This window comes from Aspergillus viridinutans (assembly GCF_018404265.1).
Source record: "Aspergillus viridinutans IFM 47045 DNA, scaffold_9, whole genome shotgun sequence".
Taxonomy (NCBI): domain Eukaryota; kingdom Fungi; phylum Ascomycota; class Eurotiomycetes; order Eurotiales; family Aspergillaceae; genus Aspergillus; species Aspergillus viridinutans.
Window position 1 is genome coordinate 1,764,961 of NW_025091225.1, and position 18,936 is coordinate 1,783,896.

Below are 18,936 nucleotides of genomic sequence, written 5' to 3' on the forward strand. Positions count from 1 at the left end.
CAGGTATAGTGCAGTTCGTATTTGAGAGTGGTCATGCCTCGAGCTTGGATTGGAAACAATTTGTGAATCTCACAATCAGCAGTAAAATCCTTTTTAAGAGTAAGGCTAACTTAGTATTATCTTTGAACTGTCGATAACTACGGCGGACTATTTGTACAAAAGGGACTTTTGGTTTTTTTATAATGATTACATTTCACCACACTTACCCTTGCTACAGTTGCACGCACTACAGTAATATTAAAGTAGTAATTATTAAATAGTAATATTAAATTCTCACATAGTAGGGATATCAAATCGAATTGAATAGTATCAATATTGAATTCTTATATAGTAAGGATATTGAATCGAATCAAATAGTATCAATATCGAATTCTCATATAGTAGGGATATCGAATTGAATAGTATCAATGTCAAATTCTCATATAGTAAGGATATCGAATCAAATAGTATCAATGTCGAATTCTCATATAGTAGGGATATCAAATTGAATAGTATCAATATTGAAAGTCAAAGACACGCTGCCTTCGGACGGCTCAACCATCTCACCGCCGTCCAACCCATCACAGCCCGTTCTGGTCTGGGGGGCGACGTGTGGCTTGGATGGATTCAAGTATCATGAAGGCGCTAGTGCTGGTAAGTTATTGCGATCTGGTGCTTCACCAGAATCGCCCATGGACTTTGGTGACTGGCTAGAGGCTGCTGCGGGGGATATCTTCCACTGGTTGAAAGACGCGTGGGACGAGGTGGTGCAGTTTGTTGTGGCGGTGGCTGATGACATCTACCACTTTCTGGTTCAAATCAAGGATCAGATCTACCATGCCGTGCTGGATTGCTATAACGCGATTTCCGGTGCGATTGAGTTTGTCCTGAACAAAATCAAAGTGGCTTTTGAGAAGCTGGTTGCTTGGCTGGGATTCATTTTTAACTGGAGCGATATCAAGCGCACGCATCTTGTGCTGAAGAACATCATCAAGCAGTACACGAACCAGGTGGTCAACTCTATTGATACTGTGCAGGGGGATATCAACACCGCATTTACTAACCTTGAGCAAGCCGTAAATGAAGGGTCCCACTACGTTCAAACAACACCATTTAAACCTAATTAGGCTAGCATTCTTATCATGTGACCACTGTAAAATGGATTTTCTAGGTAGGACTCCGCAGAATATAACCAATCAGAGGCTGTCATTCAGAATTAGAACTATAGTGAGCCTGCTGTTTCGCCCACCATAGCTACATTAACAAACCCCTCCGATCCCTTCCCCCCTCCCGCAATCTTGCTCCATATTTTGACAATATTTGTTTACTGCATGGTAGAGTCAGGCGCTAGGGTTAGCTGATTTAAAGTAGATCAGATGATATAAAAATAGACAGGATCATCTATAGTTAATCATGAATTCGTGATGCCCTTACCCCCTATTCCCCTAAGCACTACTTGGAAAATCCATTTTGTAGCAGTCACATGATAGGAATGCTAGCCTAATTAGGTTTAAATGGTGTCATTTGAACGTAGACGGTGTCGTTGTAGCAGGACCCTTAATGAATGGGGCGGAGTGACTGACCCCGGAATTAGCAATGGATCACTGGCGCAGCAAAGTTCACAGATTCCTGGGAATAATACTCCTCAGTCTAATTGGGCGATTCATCATACGAAGAATGGCCAGGGTGTGGCGACCTCGAGCTACAGCGAGCCGACAAATGATCCCTCTACCCTAGCGGGAATCCTGGATGACCTTAAAACCTTCTTTGACAACGAAGGGGACGACGTGCAAGATATGGTGAATCAGATCAAGGTAAACTGCGCCGATAACTTCTCCAACTTGACTCCAGTGCAAGTCATACAGCAGATCATGGCCATTCTCGCCGAGTTTGTCCTCAAATCTGCGCAAAACATCATCACCACCGTCATTGATGTTGCCAAGCTGCTCATCGATACTGTCCTCGGTTATTTGGATGCTCCTCTGGATATCCCAATCATCTCACCACTCTACAAGCAGTTCGTAGGAGATGACCTGTCTTTTCTTGATCTGGTCTGTCTGATCGGCGCAGATAGCAATATATTATATCCATATAGTAAATTATTATATTATTTAATAAAATATATAGATACCCTAGGGGTCAAGGTATAATACTAGAAAAATAGATAGTAATCTGAATACTAGAGGTCACCTGACTAGATAGTATGGATATATCCATTATCCGCAGTCCAACCCGCATGGATATGAGGGTGGGTTGAACAGGTCATGGATCAACCCATAATCCACATGGGTTGGATCAAACATCATGCAGATCAATCCATATCCAATCCATGACCAGTCTAGGTGGAGTTAATATCCGTGGTTTAAAATTATCAAGTTAATACACTCAGAAACAGGTAGTTTAGTTTTCAAGTCCGAAGTCGGTTAGATTTTAATAGAAAATACCCCAGCTACTTAGGTAAGTAGAAAATAAATGCTCCCTCGCGAAGACCGGAATAATCAAGGCATTTTTAATCATAGTGGCAGGCCTTGAATCCAGCCTTTAACTCAGTCCCATGCATAGAACTGCTGCTTGTCCGTGCACCTGTAATAAACTGTCTGGTAGCTTACAGCAACATGTCCTGCTATTACACTACGTATCTATGGTCCGAATCCCTCGCTTTTTGCTGCCAGTTCTAACGGTTGCGGGTGCCTGTCGGTAAAATCCGATTCGGTTTCATTCGCCATGTGTAATACGGGTTGACTGTAGGCGAGGCCAACACATTATATCCCGGCCCCGATTGGCTCTTTCTAGTGCTTAGCAGGGAAACCTCCAGAGGGGAACTTGTGGCGATTCGGCAGAAAGGCTCGTGAGTTTCACGGTTTCACCACAGGTTTCTGCCGAGGAATGGCGGCATGATGAAATGCTCATTCACACTCCAAACCAGTTCACGCCATCGAGGACTTCTTTGAGACTTTTCTGTCGCTAGCATTAACCAGTGCAGATCTAGCCCCTGCCAATTGCTTTCCCTCTTGCCAAGTCTTACGGGAAAGCGTGCGTATCAAAACTCGACGAATCCAATTACAACACCCTTTCAGGGCAGCCTGGCACATGAACCTATCTATGCATGAGATGTTTTTGTTGTCATCTCCTTCGGTGCTATGGGAAGCGTCATCTCCAGGTCGCCTATTATGACCAGCTTCAACCTGTGTGCCCCACCCTGCATAATTGATAACTTCGGCCATCGCCAACTTTAGCCCCTTCTTGAAGGGCTTATCATAATCGGCCTCTTTATAAAGCAGAAAGACACAGCCAGCTCTTCACTCCAAAGTACACCTTTACCCCCCTGGTCAAATCAAGAAAAGAAAATTGCATCAACATGACGGTGGATGTGCGAAGGAAGTCACTGCTGTGCGCAAGTGTCGTGCACAAGGTTAGTTGCACAGCTCTCAAAATATTTTGTTTATGAAGACTGATGGGAAAACGTCAAGTTCTACCGCTTCGTCGGAGGAGCATTCGTGGATGCACTCAAAGCAGACAAGTCGATGGGGCTCCTCCTCGCGCGCCTTCAACGAGATGATCACTTTAAAACCAAAAAGCAACTATCACTGGGTGTTTTTCCGGAACTGGCAACCGTTTTTAAAACTTCCGAGGTTTGGAGATTGCCTTTGTTCACTTACACTTACCATCTAGCTAACCTCATTCTTCTTGTTTAAGATTTATTTAATGGAGTCGATGGCTGAGGTTTGGATTGAAAACCCTTTGGCTCAAACAATCTACTGACCAATTTTCCATTATGACAGGAGATACTGATACCGCGAGAGAATACAACTTTTTGCGACCCGTACGACGTCTTATACTACGATCCTGGGCTGGAAGCTTACGTAGCCGCAGTACGCGGAACCATGGCGACCAAGGACTTTGCTCACAGTACCGGAAAGGACGGTCTCCTGGGCACTATTGGAAGCCATGGGCATGACGACCTTGTTTCATTGAGATCTATAGGGATCGACTATGACGGCTATGTCAAGAGAAGCCTTGCAAACATGATCACGCAGAAAACTGATGACCAGGAATCCCTGCTCGACCAGTGGCGGCGCCGGATTAAAGCCTGCGAGAAGGGGAAGGTGCTCTATCTCAGCGGTCATAGTCTGGGAGCCGCGATAGCACAGGTGTATGCTCTTGTCGCCGAACTCGAGGGATCCTTTGAAGCTGTCCATCTAAGTCTTTACGGCACCTTCCCTATCTACGACAAAGTCGCCGCTGATGCGTTCAACAAAGAAACTCGAATCATTTGCAACAACTTTCAGTATCTGTCGGATCCGGTGCCGAAGATGAAAAATCTCGTAACGGCACTGATCTATCGGTATTTCTTATCCCTGCAAATTGTTGAGGAGTGGCAGCAAAACGACCCAACCCAGATAACCAAGGTGATACCTCCGACGCGAGCATATCTCTTTTATTGACTGTAACTGACCTGCGTACAGCACGTCGGGAAGGTTTGGTACGGCAACTTTGCCTGGGCACATGATGCAGCAGTGGTTTTCAATCCCAAACTTGGCTTCACCTGGGCTCATCAGATTGCGGCGTACATGGACGGGTTTGTCTCCCCCGAGATGTGGGCTTCATGGGATGAGTTTCAACGAAATAAGGATCTGGCCTCAGTGGTTCGCCCTAGCAATGATAAAACGAGGGCAGAGGCTTTTCAGGACGCAGAACAGCACTTGTATGGGTGAAGCAGAACATATGAAGTGCAACATGACAGGAGAACGGAGAGGTTGGCAGACGGACGGGTGGAAGTTCAACGACCAGAATCTCTGGGGGGCTTCGGAAATTGTGAATTGCAGGAAATATGACTCATTATTATACGATGCTCTCGGTAGTTGCTTATCAACCAGCTTTCTTGAATGCTACCGAAGCCTTCGCCCCTCAACTGGTTCTGATTGAACGCTGTCCGAGTACTTGACTACCCGTTCGGGCTTTTATAACCCTGACCATGTTATATTCCATTAGCTTAAATAGGAGCTAAAAGTTTCGATTGTGCCATCCCCAAAAGAAAAGTCCAATAAATCGAAGGGAAATGAGCATCCCCTCTCCAGGGACCGATGCTTGTCCCCGAGCAGGGCCCTTCTTCCGTCGCCATTAGGGCTCGATCTTGCCCGAAGTCCGAAACCGGATGTCCGGAATCCTTCTCGTTCGGTGCTCAAGCGATGGCACGATGTCGCATGGTCCAGATCCTGGATCCAACCGGTAATAAACAGGCAATCGCACAAGGGCGTTGATTCATGGCTGTATTGGACGGCTGTCAGGAGGAACCTTAGCGAGGAGGAACCCTAGCGACACCGCCATGTTGTCCTTCCCAAGCGACTTCGAGGCACCTGGTGCTCGTACCGTTGCCATTGCAAGCCTTTCTCTGGGGGCCGCTGTACTTCTCTCCTTCATCGTGAACGCCATCTACAACCTGTTCTTCCATCCACTCCGTTCGTACGCGGGTCCCTTGTTATGGCGCATGAGCAGCTTGCCGTGGTGTTACCATCAGATCAAAGGCGACCGCACGCATATCCAAGCCCGGTTGCATTGGAAGTACGGCGACGTACTCCGCATTCGGCCCAACGAGTTGAGCTACACGAGTTATCAAGCCTGGGATGACATCTTCGTGCACCACCCCAACCGCCCTGAGTTTCCCAAAGATCCTCGCCGGCAACGCCGTAATCCAAACAAGCTAGAGGTTTTTCTCCTCCTCCTCCTGCACTCTCTAGGTTTGCTTTCACTGACGTTTTCTTCCTTGCCCATCCACCAGCACATCCTTAGTGCCCCCAAAGCCGATCACTCGCGCTATCGCCGCTTGTTGGCCGGCGCCTTCTCCGAACGGGGTCTTCGAGACCAAGAAGGGCTGATTAACCAGCACGTCAACCTGCTCATCACGCGGCTCAACCCGGTCGCCGCTGCACATGAGACCGCCGACTTCACACAGTGGTACAATATGGTCGTCTTCGATGTGATCGGGGATCTCGCGTGGGGGGAGTCCTTCGACTCGCTCCGCAGCGGGAAGCTGCACGAATGGATCCCCGCGATCGCCGCGACCGTGAAATTCGCCATGCAGTCCAGTCCGTTGTTGGAGTACGGCCTGGGATTCCTGATCCCGCTCCTCATCTCGCGCACCGTCCGCGAGCAACGCGCCGCCAACTACCGCTTCTCCGAGGCCAAGGTCGCCCAGCGACTGGCGCTGGGCGGCCACACGCGCGGCGACTTCTGGGACCGCGTCATGATCAAGAGCGCCGACGGCAACCAGGCAGGGGAGGGCATGACGCGCGGCGAGATGCTCAACAACGCCAGCATCCTCGTGCTGGCCGGCTCCGAGACCAGCGCTACGACCCTCTGTGGCATGACCTACTTCCTGCTCCAGAATCCTCACACCTATCAACGGCTGGTGATGGAGATTCGTGCCGCCTTTGCCACGCCCGAGGAGATTACAATGGTGTCCATTGGACAGCTACCGTTTCTGAATGCCGTGTTTCAGGAGACTCTGCGTCTATATCCCCCGGTGCCGACGCATAGTCAGCGAGTGCCGCCCAAAGGGGGTGCCCAGGTGTGCGGGCGATGGATCCCGGAAAATGTAGGTCCTCTCGCTTCTTGACTGTCCTCATACTTTCTTGGAAAGTCTCTTTCGTGACTGACGAGGGGTCCCCGGGGCTGTGTGGATTGCTAGACCAGCGTCGGCATCTCCATGATGGGCGCCTGCCTTGATCCGAAAAATTTCCATCGAGCCCTGGACTTCTGTCCCGAGCGCTGGCTCGACGATGCCCCTGCCGAGTTCCGACGCGACAACAAGACCGTCTACCAGCCGTGGAGTATGGGGACGCGCAATTGTCTGGGACGCAACCTGGCGCTCGCGGAGATTAGACTAATCATGGCCAACGTGCTGTGGCATTTCGATCTGGAATTGGACCGGAGGTGCATGGGAGACGGCAATTGGCTTGATCAGAAGATTTGGGGAATATGGTTCAAGAAGCCTCTGTGGGTGTCGTTGAGTCCGGCCCAAGCGAAGAAGTAATCGATCGAGTGAGGGGAGTACTGAGCAGTGATATTGAACCCCAATTGATGAAGGTATTTACAACTGGAGTCTCAAGTCTCATTCCCGCATATCCGGCATGTTCAGCCCAGTGTTATTACGAATACGAAAGACATCATAGGAAGACACTGGAAGAATTGCTAGTCAAATAAACTAAAGTATTCTATGAGAGGTGTCCCCTTTCCCCCGCCAAAAGCTGACCGACTAGGCCTCCTCCTCCTCGTCTTCCCCTCCATGCTTTCCCTTGACACTTTTCCATTCCAGCGCAAACGAGCCCAGTGCTGAGAGCGAGGACATGATCGTCCCGACAATGAGAACCCACCGCAGTGCATCGTTGTACTGCACCAGCACCTCATGCAGATCCGCCGCGGGGACGATATGGCGCAGGTTGGTCGCACCGGTATTGACAATGGTTTGCGGATCCAAGTCGTCGACCACACTCGTCAACCCGGCAATCAGCTTCTGGTCGAAGACATTCTGGCCGACCGAGACAAAGATGGCCCCGCCGAGCTGCTGGCAGAAAAAGACCAGTGAGACGCCCATGGGAACGTCCCGCGGCTGCAGCACCGTCTGCACGGCTATCGGGGCGTGCTGCATCCCCAGACCGATTCCGAAGCCGAGGATAATCTGGTAGCCGATCCAAATCCTGGAGCTGGAGTCGACCTTGAATGTGGAGATCAGCCCGGCCCCGATGGGCATGAGGCACGACGAGGCCATGGTGAATGGGGTGTAGTAGCCCAGGCGCCCCACCAGCTGGCCCGACAGAGTACTGCCGGCGACCAGGGAAAGGACCAGCGGAAGGGTGTCGATACCGGACTCGACTGCGCTCTTGTTCTTGATGGCTTGCAGCCAGACGGGGAGGTAGTAGATCAGCATCAGCATGGTGGACGCCAGGCAGAACATGAACCACATCGCGGCCACGACGCTGCGGTTCTTGATCACCCGGAGCTGAATGGTGGCCGTCTTTTGCGTGAGGGCCTCGGCCACTACCCAGGTGACCAGGCAGATGCCGAAGAGAATGAAAAGGAGGATAATCCGCCAGTTACCCCAGCGATAGCTGCTGTTGCCCCACTGCAAGGCGAGGAGTAAGCAGATCAGGGCGGAGAAGAGGAAGAACTCCCCCAAGAGGTCGAGCTTGGCTATCTTCTGGCGGATCGTCAGCCCGGGGAGCAGCGGAGGGGCGGGTTTCAGAGCGAGCCAAATGACGAGCATCGCGGCGCCGCCGATCGGCAGGTTGATGTAGAAACACCATCGCCAGCTGACATTGCTTGTGAACGCGCCACCGATCAGGGGTCCCACCACGGAGGAGATTCCCAAGACGGCGCTGAAGAAGCCGTTATACAAGGGCCGCTTGTGCAAGGGCACCGCCGACATCATCAGCACAATCGCTCCGGACATGATGCCCGCACTCCCCATCCCGGCAATCGCCCGTCCGAAGATGAAGGCGATCGAGTTGGGCGCTGCCCCACAGATCACCGAGCCGACTTCGAAGAGTAGGACCAGTGCGAGAAAGACATACTTGGCCGGGTAGAAGGAATAAACCTTGCCCCACAGCAGCTGGAAACAACAAGCGGTGACCATGAATGCACTGCCATACCACCCAATATCGTCAAGACTGTTGAACTCGTCGGTGATCCGGGGAATAGCCGTCGCGATAATGGTGCGATCCTGTCCAACGGTTAGCTGTCTAATCTTCTTTTGTCAGAGTCCTGCGACTCACGAGCGACATGATGAAGATTGCGCACAGGATACAGGTCATGATGAGGGCGACCTGGACCGGTCCAGGATATTCAGGCTCGGACGAGGCCGCGGATCTCGCTGGACTCAGGCTGCTCTCTTCTGGTTTGCCATCTTTCGGGGGGTCAACCGCCTCCGGAGTCTTGGATTCCTCAGCGCAGTCGCTGGAGGCTGCTTTCATCTCATTCATCGCGATACTAGGGGGCCGAGAGGCAGCCACGATGTGAAGAAATGACCCCTCTCGTCTCTCCACCGGGGAACGCGTAGGTCAATAAAGATAATAATGAAGGAAGGGGGCAAAAGAGGCCAGGCCAGGGTCGGGGCTCGGGCGTCGGAGATCGTGTCCCGTGTGCATCGGACTCCGCATGTGGCTGTTGGGGGGGTGGCGGGGGTGATCCTTGTTTATAAGTTCTTTATTTATCTATCTCAACTATTAGTCGGAGATTAATAGACAAGACGTTATATTGCTATTCTCCAATCTTTCATAATAGTTAATCTATTTACTAGTTAGTTAATAAGAGGTTAAACTACTATAGCTAGTCTGTTCTGGGAATAATATTACACTTATTGGTATCTAACGCCTATAGATAGATAATATAAGGCTAATTACCTGACTATAATAAGGTCGATATCTAATATTAAGTATCTTTTAGGAAGAACTTACGCTAGGTCTTCCTCTAGTGGGAGATTAAATATAATATTAATACTCGAAATATACAGCTAATTAACATTAATATTTGTCTATAGTCTCTAGAGAAGTTTTAAGCGAACAAAACCAGCTAAAACTTTTTTTTACCATTAATACCGCTTACTATACCAGTCCCTGAGCGGCCACAAACCACCTAGTTAGTAATTATTATTATAGTATAGATAATAATAATATACTATTGCAACTGCCTGAGGCTTAGGGGTACTTAGATATCTATACTTTTTTATATAGTACCTAAGGTATCTAGGGGTCAGGTCTTAGTACTAAGAATCTAGGTTTAGTGTCACGGGCTAGAATATCTCAGTCCGAGGTTTTACTCTAGCCGTCCCAATAGGCCATGAAGGTATGGTGTGGAATTGCTAAGGAAGGAAGAAACTAGATACAGGCTGTCATCATGCTAAGATGACATGGCAGCAGACTAACAGGGAACCATGTGACCACAGCCGCATACACAATGCGGTGCGCGTCATAGGGTCAGCCCATGACATTTAGGGTCTAGGGATAGAAAAAGATTTTCTTTATTAGTAATAGCTAGAAATAAACCTAAGATCTCTAGATAATAGATTTCTTTTAATTTTAGGTATGACCTAGTATATTTAGTAGTAGATTTCTATAGGGGTACCCGGGTACCTTACTATTAATAGTTCCTAGAACTTATTATATCTAAATAGGTTACCCAGGCGTGGTAAGGCTATATATCTATAAAAACTAAAGAAATCTAAATATAGAGGATGCTTATAAGATAGCTATTTACCTAAGTATTATATATTAATCTAACCTATTCTGCTATATAAATGCATCTATGGTGAAATTAAGTTAATCTATACTATATAGACTATTAAAAAAAGACCCTTAAGGAATGAATTCCTTGCTTAGTATATTCTATATAGTAGACTGGTTAAACCCAACCCTAGAACCCAAACCCAACCCGACCCAAACCTGCTTTGGGCTGGGTTAGGTTCTAATTAGTAATTTCTAGAACCCATGGTGGGTTTTAGGTTCTAGGCTCTAGAACCTAAAAATACCTAGTAATTAGATTACATCTAACCTAGGTTAGATTTAGGCTAATATACTATATCTATATATAATTATATATATATATATTAGATGCCTAGTATGGTTCTAAAAAATTAAATACATACTAGCTATATAAGGTAGGTTGTCACAGGCTAGAAGCCATATGAATCTATAACCTAGATTCAGATAGTAAGAAATCACTGAAGAGTCTCTAACTAGGGCCGCAGTAGTCAAATATAAAAAGGGGTATATAAATAATAAGTAAGGTTATATAACTACTACTATCTAGATTAGATAGGAGTTTATTAGTACCTAAGGTAGTTTATAAGAGCTCTAGTAAGTATAAGTATCTAGTAGGCCCTACCTGCTATACTACCCCTCTTCTTTAAATTAAGGCTAGCAGCTCTCCTATGCATCTAGTACTACTATATTAGTAAAGTTAATAGCTAGTTCCTATATAGGTTATTTATAGCCTACTTATTTAATAAGATACTCCTTCTAGTAGCCTTATCTAACCTACTTTTTATACTCCTATAATATCTCTTTAACTATATATTTAGTATTACTGTTAACTAGTATAGCTAGGGGCTAATAATTACTATTTAATTATCTTAGGAATAGATTATTTATAGTAGGGTATAAAAGACTAATATAAAATATATTATATACCCCTAGTAGAGTATCTAACTAGTATATATATAAGCTAATAGCTTTAACTATTATAAACTTTATATACTATATATCTAGCTTATAGCTAGGATAGTCTATATAGATATTCTATAGGTCTAGCTATACTTTTAACTTAACTATATATTATAGATCTAATAGTTAGGAGTAGTTTAAGTACTTCTCCTAGTACTACTATATTATAGCTAGCTCTAACTAGGCTATATTAGTAGCTTCTCTTATTTTTTACTATAATTACCTTAGCCCTAGCTTTTAATAAATAGATTATATTAATAGTAGTAGCTTCTTAGTCTAGTTCTTTAACCTCTAATAGCTTAATATTATAGCTATAATCTAAGAAGAATAGGCTAACTCCTATACTTATAGTATCTTAATTATTAATAGTAAGCTAGGCTATTAGTAGTAATAATTTTTAATTAGTTTAGATATAGTTATAGAAGTTCTATAAGTAGGCTTTTATTATTATATTTATTTATTTAATCTACCTATCTATCTACAGGTAAAAGGCTATTAAAAGATATTATTAAATACTAAGCTATTTATAAAAGTATTCCTAGAACTTACTAATAAACTATAGATTATAATCTAAGATAATCATGCTAGGAATACTATAGTAGCTAATAAATTAGTTAATTAATAGCTATACTACTATCTTAGAGTTTATTTACTTATAGGGTACTAAGATTATATTCTTTCTAAGCCTATTATTAATTACTATTATATCTTTGTACCTATTAGAAGTAGGTAGCTTAGTAATAAAATTAATAATAATCTCCTACTACTTATAATCTAGGATTAGTAGGGGTTTTAATAGTCCCTAATATTATTTATACTATATATAGTTAGTATCATACTTATTATAGTTCTTTATAAATTATTAGATATCCATAGAGAGTTCTAGCTAGTTAAAGTTTTAGATAATTATTAAGTATAGCATATTCTTCCCTAGATAGTCTATTAATACTAAATTATATATTTCCTATAAGATCTATATTTATAAGGGTTTAGAGTCTAGGACCTATTTATAGCCCTAGTATAGTAGATAACTATCTAGTAATATTATATATTCTATAATTAATACTTATATATATAGCTCCTTTAGGAATCATATAGCCCCTTCCTCTATTATCTTATATATTTCTTATAAACTAGTATTATTTAATATAGCCCCCCTCTAGTATTCTTTAAGCAGTAATAGTATTCCTTCTATAGATATAGTATATAGAGTCTAAGACTACTTAGTATATTAGATATTATATTTATTTAGGGACTTTAGATCTAGGTTAGACTCTACTTTATAGGTATAATATACTTTTATATATATCTAGCTAGTAATAATCTTTAATAGTACTAAGCAGTAGTTATATATTTTAAGCCTATTATTATCTATATCTTATAGTATATCTTATTTTCTTTATAATAGTATATTAGGGTAAGCAGCTAGCTTCCTAGATCTATAGTATATCTTATAGTAGAACCTACTTAGCTAGTATAACTAATATATCTAGTATTTATTAAGCCTATAGATAGTCTTAAAGTATTTAAGATTATAGTAATCTATAATAAGTTTAAACTATAGTAAGCTAATTAATTCTAATTCCTATTCCTTAAGTATATTAATAATAGTAAGTAACTCCTTATTATAGATCTTATAATTATATTCTACTAGTATATTCTTCTTTAAGATATAGGTAACTAGCCTTAATATACTATTATTATTATATTATAATATTATAGCACCTATTACCTAGTTTAAAGTATTAGTCTTAACTACTATCTTCCTATTAGGGTTAAACTATATAAGAATTAGGGCTATAGTAAATATCTTCTTTAGTAGCTTAAAGACCTTTATTTACTTATCTCCCTATATAAAGAGGGCCCCCTTATGCATTAATACTATTAAGGGTTATACTATATCTAAGAAGTTCTATATAAACTATTAATAGAAGTTTATAAAGCTAAGGAATAATTATATATTATATATAGAAGTAGGAGCTTACTATTCTAGTATAGCTTTTATCTTATTAGGGTCTATCTATACACCCTTACTAACTTTAATAATAAATCTAAGGTACTTTATACTTTTTACTTTAAACTTATATTTATTAATATCTAGCTATAGGCCTGTATTCCTTAGGTATTTAAGCACCTAGTAAATATATTACTAGTACTTTATTAATAATCTATTAGTAAAGATTAGTATATTATTAATATATATAGAGGTAAACTTATCTAGGAAGTCCTAAAGTATTTAATTAATATATCTTTAGAAGGTACTTAGTGTATTTACTATATTAAAGAGGATAACTAGCTATTTAAATAAGCTAAAGTATATATAGAATATTATTAATTATTTATCTCTAGGGGTAATATAGATCTTATAGAATATTATAATTATATCTAACTTAGTAAACTACTTTACCTTAGAGATATACTCTAGAGTCTTATTAATTAATAAAAGTAGGTAATAGTCCTTCTTAGTAATTATATTTAGTATATAGTAATTAATATAGAATTATAATCTATCTTCTAGCTTATAGGTAAATAGTATAGGTATAGTAGTAGCTAAGCTATTTATATAGATAAAATCTTTCTTAAGTAACTCTATTAATATCTTCTATAGTACTAGTAGTTCTCTATAAGATATACTATATAGTAGCTCTTATAGGGGCTCTATTATCTTCTCTTTCTTATTCTTAACTAGCTTAATTTAGTAGTCTATCTCTAGGTAGTATAGTAGTAGCTTATTAGCCTTCTTCTAATTAAATATATCTAGAAAGTTATAATAGTATATTAATAGCTTTATAGCTAGATTAGTATACTTCTTAATCTATAGGGCCTTCTTAATATCCTTAATACTAATAGTAAAGATCTATATTATCTTATCCTTCTTTTATTACTAATTATAAACTATAAATCCTTAGGTACTAATTTATTTTACTACTAGCTTTAGCTTATTCTTTATACTCTTAACTATAGTTTTATTTATAAATCTTAATTAAGGCTCTTTAGCCTCTACTATAGCCCCTTAATCTCTTATCTATAGGGTCCCTAGGATTAAATTAGTCCTATTACCTAGCTTTAGTATTATATAGATATAGACTAAATATTAGTAGTTACTACTAATATCTAGAGTAAAATAGGTAATTATTAAAATAATACTTTCTATTATACTAGTGTAATTTTCTAGATTAATAGACTTAATCTTAATCTACTCTAGTTATAGCTTCTAGGTAAAGTATTTAATTATAATTATATAAGATATATATCCTATATTAGGTAGGATTCTATAATTATATTCCTTATTAATTATACTAGATATAATAAATTTAGGAATATTAAATCTAATAACCTTTTAAAATTATCTATAATTAGTAAGTATATCTTCTTTCTTAAGATATAGATAATACTAGCTTTTTAATTATATTAACTATTTAACTAGCCCCTATAAGAGTCTTTTTATAGAAGTAGCTAGTTTTCTAACTTACTAGCTTTATCTATAGACTCTAGGGTCTATAGATTTATTTTATTATCTTTAAGCATAGATCTAATAGTTTATAAGATATATAGTAGCTTTATTTCTCTACTAGGGGGAGGGGCAGCACCTAGGTATTAATAGTTTTTAATTATATAGTCTAAAGCTCTATATTATAGGCATCTTCCTTCTATATAGTAATAAGATTATTTAGCTTTATTAACCTATTTTATATATTAATACTAGTAGGCTAGGGTTATAGAGGATAGGTCCTAGTCTATAATATTATTAAGACTTAGTATATTTAGGGCTAGGTTTACTAGAAGTATAGGAATATAGGTAATATAACTATAGTTTATAATCTATATATTTCTTCTATACTATTTAGCCTAAGCTACTCCCTATATATAGAAGGCTTTAATTTAGTCTATAATTATTTATAACTACTAGTAATACCCTTTAAAGCTAGCTTTATTAGCTACACTAAAGAGTTATATTTATATCTCTATATTTAAGGTGCTATTAATAAAGATTTACTTTATATTATTAGTTTAACTATAACTATTAGCTTCTATTAGTAGCTAGTTAAAGTCTACTAGTATATTATAAAAGAGATAATTATCTTATTATAGATAGTATAGTTCTTCTATAGCTTTTTCTATATAATTTCTATTATAGAATATAAGGTTAAGCTAGCTAACTATATAATCTAAGTTAGCCCCTATTATAGTATAGTTCTAAGTATATTAATTTATTTAAGGGCTTATTATAATAGTAGCTTAGTCCTTAAGCCTAGTAAAGGTATACTATATATAATTATAGTAACTACTAAATATAAAGTAGTTAACTTCTAGCTTCTATAGTAAATTAAAATAGAAAATATTATACATAGCTTTATTAATACTATTATATTAGTTAGGGTCTAGTAGAATTAATTTAGGCCTTCTTACTAGTTTATTAATAGAGATAGTAGTAGGGGTGGGTGCTATAGGTATTATCTAAGGGGTAGATATTACTTCTATAGAAGTAGTACCTATTAGGGGGGCAGTAGTAGCCCTTTATACTTTAATTTAAGTTATTTAATCTATAATCTCCTATAACTACTAGGCTATTTAGGCTATAGGGTCTATTTATATAGCATTCTATTATTATAAGTGTTCTTTATTAGGTCCCTCTAGGGATGTTAACATCTATAATAATATATTATTATAATTTATACTATTAGTATTATCTAGTTTATCTATTCTAGCTATTTTATCTAGTTTATCTAGCTGGTTTAGCTATCTCTTACTAGTTCATCTATTCATCTAGCTAGTTCAGCTGGTTCAGCTATCTCTTGCTAGTTCATCTATTCATCTAGCTAGTTCAGCTGGTTTAGCTATCTCTTACTAATTCATCTATTTATCTAGCTAGTTCAGCTGGTTTAGCTGTCTCTCACTAGTTCTATCTAACTATCTATGAATAAGCAATTTCTAATATCACAGGCTAGAAGCTATATAAATCTATAACCTAGATTTAGATAGTAAGAAATTACTAAAGAGTCTCTAACTAGGGCTGCAGCAGTCAAATATAAAAAGGGGTATATAAATAATAAGTAAGGTTATATAACTACTACTATCTAGGTTAGATGGGAGTTTGTTAGTGCCTAAGGCAGTTTGCAAGGGCTCTAGTAAGCATAAGCACCCAGCAGGCCCTACCTGCTACATAGGTGGTAAGGTGATTTTTAGGCAGAATAGAACCCAGCAGGTTGAATACCTAGAACCTGCTGGGTTTTTGGGCTGGGTTGGGTTCTTAAGGGGCCTAAACCCAACCCAACCCACAAAAATAACCAGCCTACTATATAGTAATTAGTTTATATATTATTATATATATAAGGAAATATATATAGGTGGCTACTAGGCAGCCCCTTAATAAATCTAGTTACTAACTCAAATAAGTCCTATATTCCTATAGTGGTTATCCACTATAAACCCTAGTAAATAGATACTTATTTATTAGAAGTCTTAAGCTAGTAGTATTCCTCTTAGCTCTATTATTTATTTAGAGTGATTTAACTACCTTATTACTAAGGGTTAAACTATCTATTAACTTTACCTAAGTATTTAATCTTTACTAATGCCCTAAAAGAAAGATATAAATTAGTATATAATTCCTTATAAAAAGAAATCCTAGAAATTTAGTATAATAGACTTATCTATCTCTATATTATCTTATTACCTAACTAAACTCTCTCCTATTATATTTATAAACTATATATCTTCTACCTTAATCTCCTAATAACTAGTATACTTTCTAATTTATAGCTAAGATTATAGTATACCTACCTCCCTAGTTATTAGAATAGAGATTTACTTATTAGTAGTCTTAAGCTAATAGTATTCCTCTTAACACTATACTACTAGTTATTCAGGCTGCTATTAATTAGCTAATAGATTATATAAATTAGTAAATCTATAGGTACTTATAGCCCTGTTATATTAGCAGGAGGATATAGTAGTAATATTAGTAGATTACTAATCTATATCTACCTTTAAATAGAGGCTTACTTATTAAAAGTCTTAAGCTAATAACTTACTCCTAAAAGTATATTTAGTATAGGTTTAGTAATCTTAGTATGTCCTATATTCCTGTAGTGGTTATCCACTGTGAACCTAGTATATATAAATATATATACAATTCTTAATATAGTAAGTAAGTTAGTTAATAGGTTTTAGTTTTAAGGTCTATATATAAACTAGTAAATCTATAGATACTTATAGCCCTTAAGATACTATATCCTATACTAGTACTAGCTTAGTATACTCTTTATATATTACCCTAGTCTAACTTAGACTCTGGTTATAGTTAATGAGATTAAGGGTTCATTTATTAAGAATATATACTAAAGAATACTAAATAGCTAATATATATAGGTAGGAATACTAGAGTAAGTAGTAAATAAGTTTATTTAGTAAGGAGTAGAGGGTTAAATATTAAATTATTAATCTAAATCTCTAGAGGGTTAATCCTAAAAGAGTCTAATAACTAGAAGATAGAACTAAGTACTAAATAGATACTAGTCCCTTCTTATTTCTCTAAATCTTATATATCTAGCAGGCGCATCTAATGCTTAATTATTAGATAATTTATTATTAAAGAGATCTAATAGTTATTTTACTTCTTTACTAAGAATTATATTAGGCTTCTTAATTATCTTATCTTCCTCTTCCTCTTCCTCTTCCTTTATTTTAACCTATATAGTCTTCTCCTTCTTAACCTTAATAGGTTACTTCTATATAGATATTTTTAGCCTTTTCTTCTTCTTAATTATCTCTTTCTTAATTATCTCCTTCTTAATTATCTCTCTTTTCCTTTTCTATAGCTTCTTATTCTTTAAGCTATAGTTCTTAGCCTTATCTCTCCTTATAGTTATATTACTTTATTACCCTAGATATATATATATTATAAAGGCTATATTTTAACTAATTCTCTAAACTTAGTTCTTTTTATTAATTTTAATTTTGCTGGAATTGTTTAAATAGAAGTTATTTTTAAGAATATTATTAAGTAAATTTAGAGTGGTTAAACCCAACCCAAGAACCCAAACCTAAACTGGCCTGAACCTGCCATAGGCTGGGTTCAGGTTCAGGTTCTAGGGCCCATAGGCTAGTTAGGTTCTAGAATTAGAACCCATCTAGGGTTTAGGTTCTAAAAATAGGTTTTAATTATAATACCTAGTAATTAGAATACATTAGATTCTATACTAATATGCTATATTTATATATATAATTATATTATATATATATATATATATATACTAGATGCTAGTATAGTATTAAAAAATTAAATATATACTAACTAGATTAGATAGATAGAGAGTGATTTTTAGGCTCTTTAGGTTCTATTTAGGTTTACTACCCTAGAACCTGCTAGGTTATGGGCTGGGTTTGGGCCCTAGAAATCTAGAACCCAAACCCAGTGGGTTGGGTACTAAAGATAGGGGAACCCAGCCCAACCTGTGAAAATAACCACCCTAAGTAAATTATCCTAAATATCTTTAAGTAATATAGGACTAATCTCTTTATTAAATATAGCTATAATAAAAACCTCTATAGATTACTATTCTATAAGAATTAGTTCCACTTTCCTCTTATATTTACTAAATAGAATTTTAAGGAACTCATCTATAGTTAAGAAAGTAGTATTAATAGGAATAAATATTTCTATCAGCTCTAATAAAAGTTAGAATATTAGCTTAGGTATACTAGTTAATAAAAATAATATATAACTTATCCTTGTCTA

At 38.6% G+C, this 18,936-nt stretch overlaps 4 protein-coding genes across 4 annotated transcripts; 3 read left to right on the forward strand and 1 right to left on the reverse strand.

Moving 5' to 3' along the window:
* Positions 1-671: 671 nt before the first annotated feature.
* Positions 672-2,053, forward strand: Aspvir_010184 (uncharacterized protein; the record flags this gene model as incomplete). Its single annotated transcript, XM_043273317.1, has 3 exons — positions 672-1,066; positions 1,574-1,996; positions 2,050-2,053. 3 exons carry the CDS (start codon positions 672-674, stop codon positions 2,051-2,053), a joined length of 822 nt encoding a protein of 273 aa, XP_043129252.1.
* A 1,284-nt stretch (positions 2,054-3,337) lies between these two features.
* On the forward strand, positions 3,338-4,694 carry Aspvir_010185 (uncharacterized protein; the record flags this gene model as incomplete). The annotated part of the gene is made up of 5 exons (XM_043273318.1): positions 3,338-3,343; positions 3,450-3,611; positions 3,676-3,702; positions 3,762-4,388; positions 4,446-4,694. 5 exons carry the CDS (start codon positions 3,338-3,340, stop codon positions 4,692-4,694), a joined length of 1,071 nt encoding a protein of 356 aa, XP_043129253.1.
* Positions 4,695-5,305: 611 nt separating this feature from the next.
* Aspvir_010186 (cytochrome P450) lies at positions 5,306-7,012 on the forward strand (the record flags this gene model as incomplete). The annotated part of the gene is made up of 2 exons (XM_043273319.1): positions 5,306-6,574; positions 6,668-7,012. The coding sequence occupies 2 exons, from the start codon at positions 5,306-5,308 to the stop codon at positions 7,010-7,012; spliced, it is 1,614 nt and encodes a 537-aa protein (XP_043129254.1).
* A 222-nt stretch (positions 7,013-7,234) lies between these two features.
* On the reverse strand, positions 7,235-8,957 carry Aspvir_010187 (MDR family MFS transporter; the record flags this gene model as incomplete). Its single annotated transcript, XM_043273320.1, has 2 exons — positions 7,235-8,698; positions 8,751-8,957. The coding sequence occupies 2 exons, from the start codon at positions 8,955-8,957 to the stop codon at positions 7,235-7,237; spliced, it is 1,671 nt and encodes a 556-aa protein (XP_043129255.1).
* Positions 8,958-18,936: the final 9,979 nt, after the last annotated feature.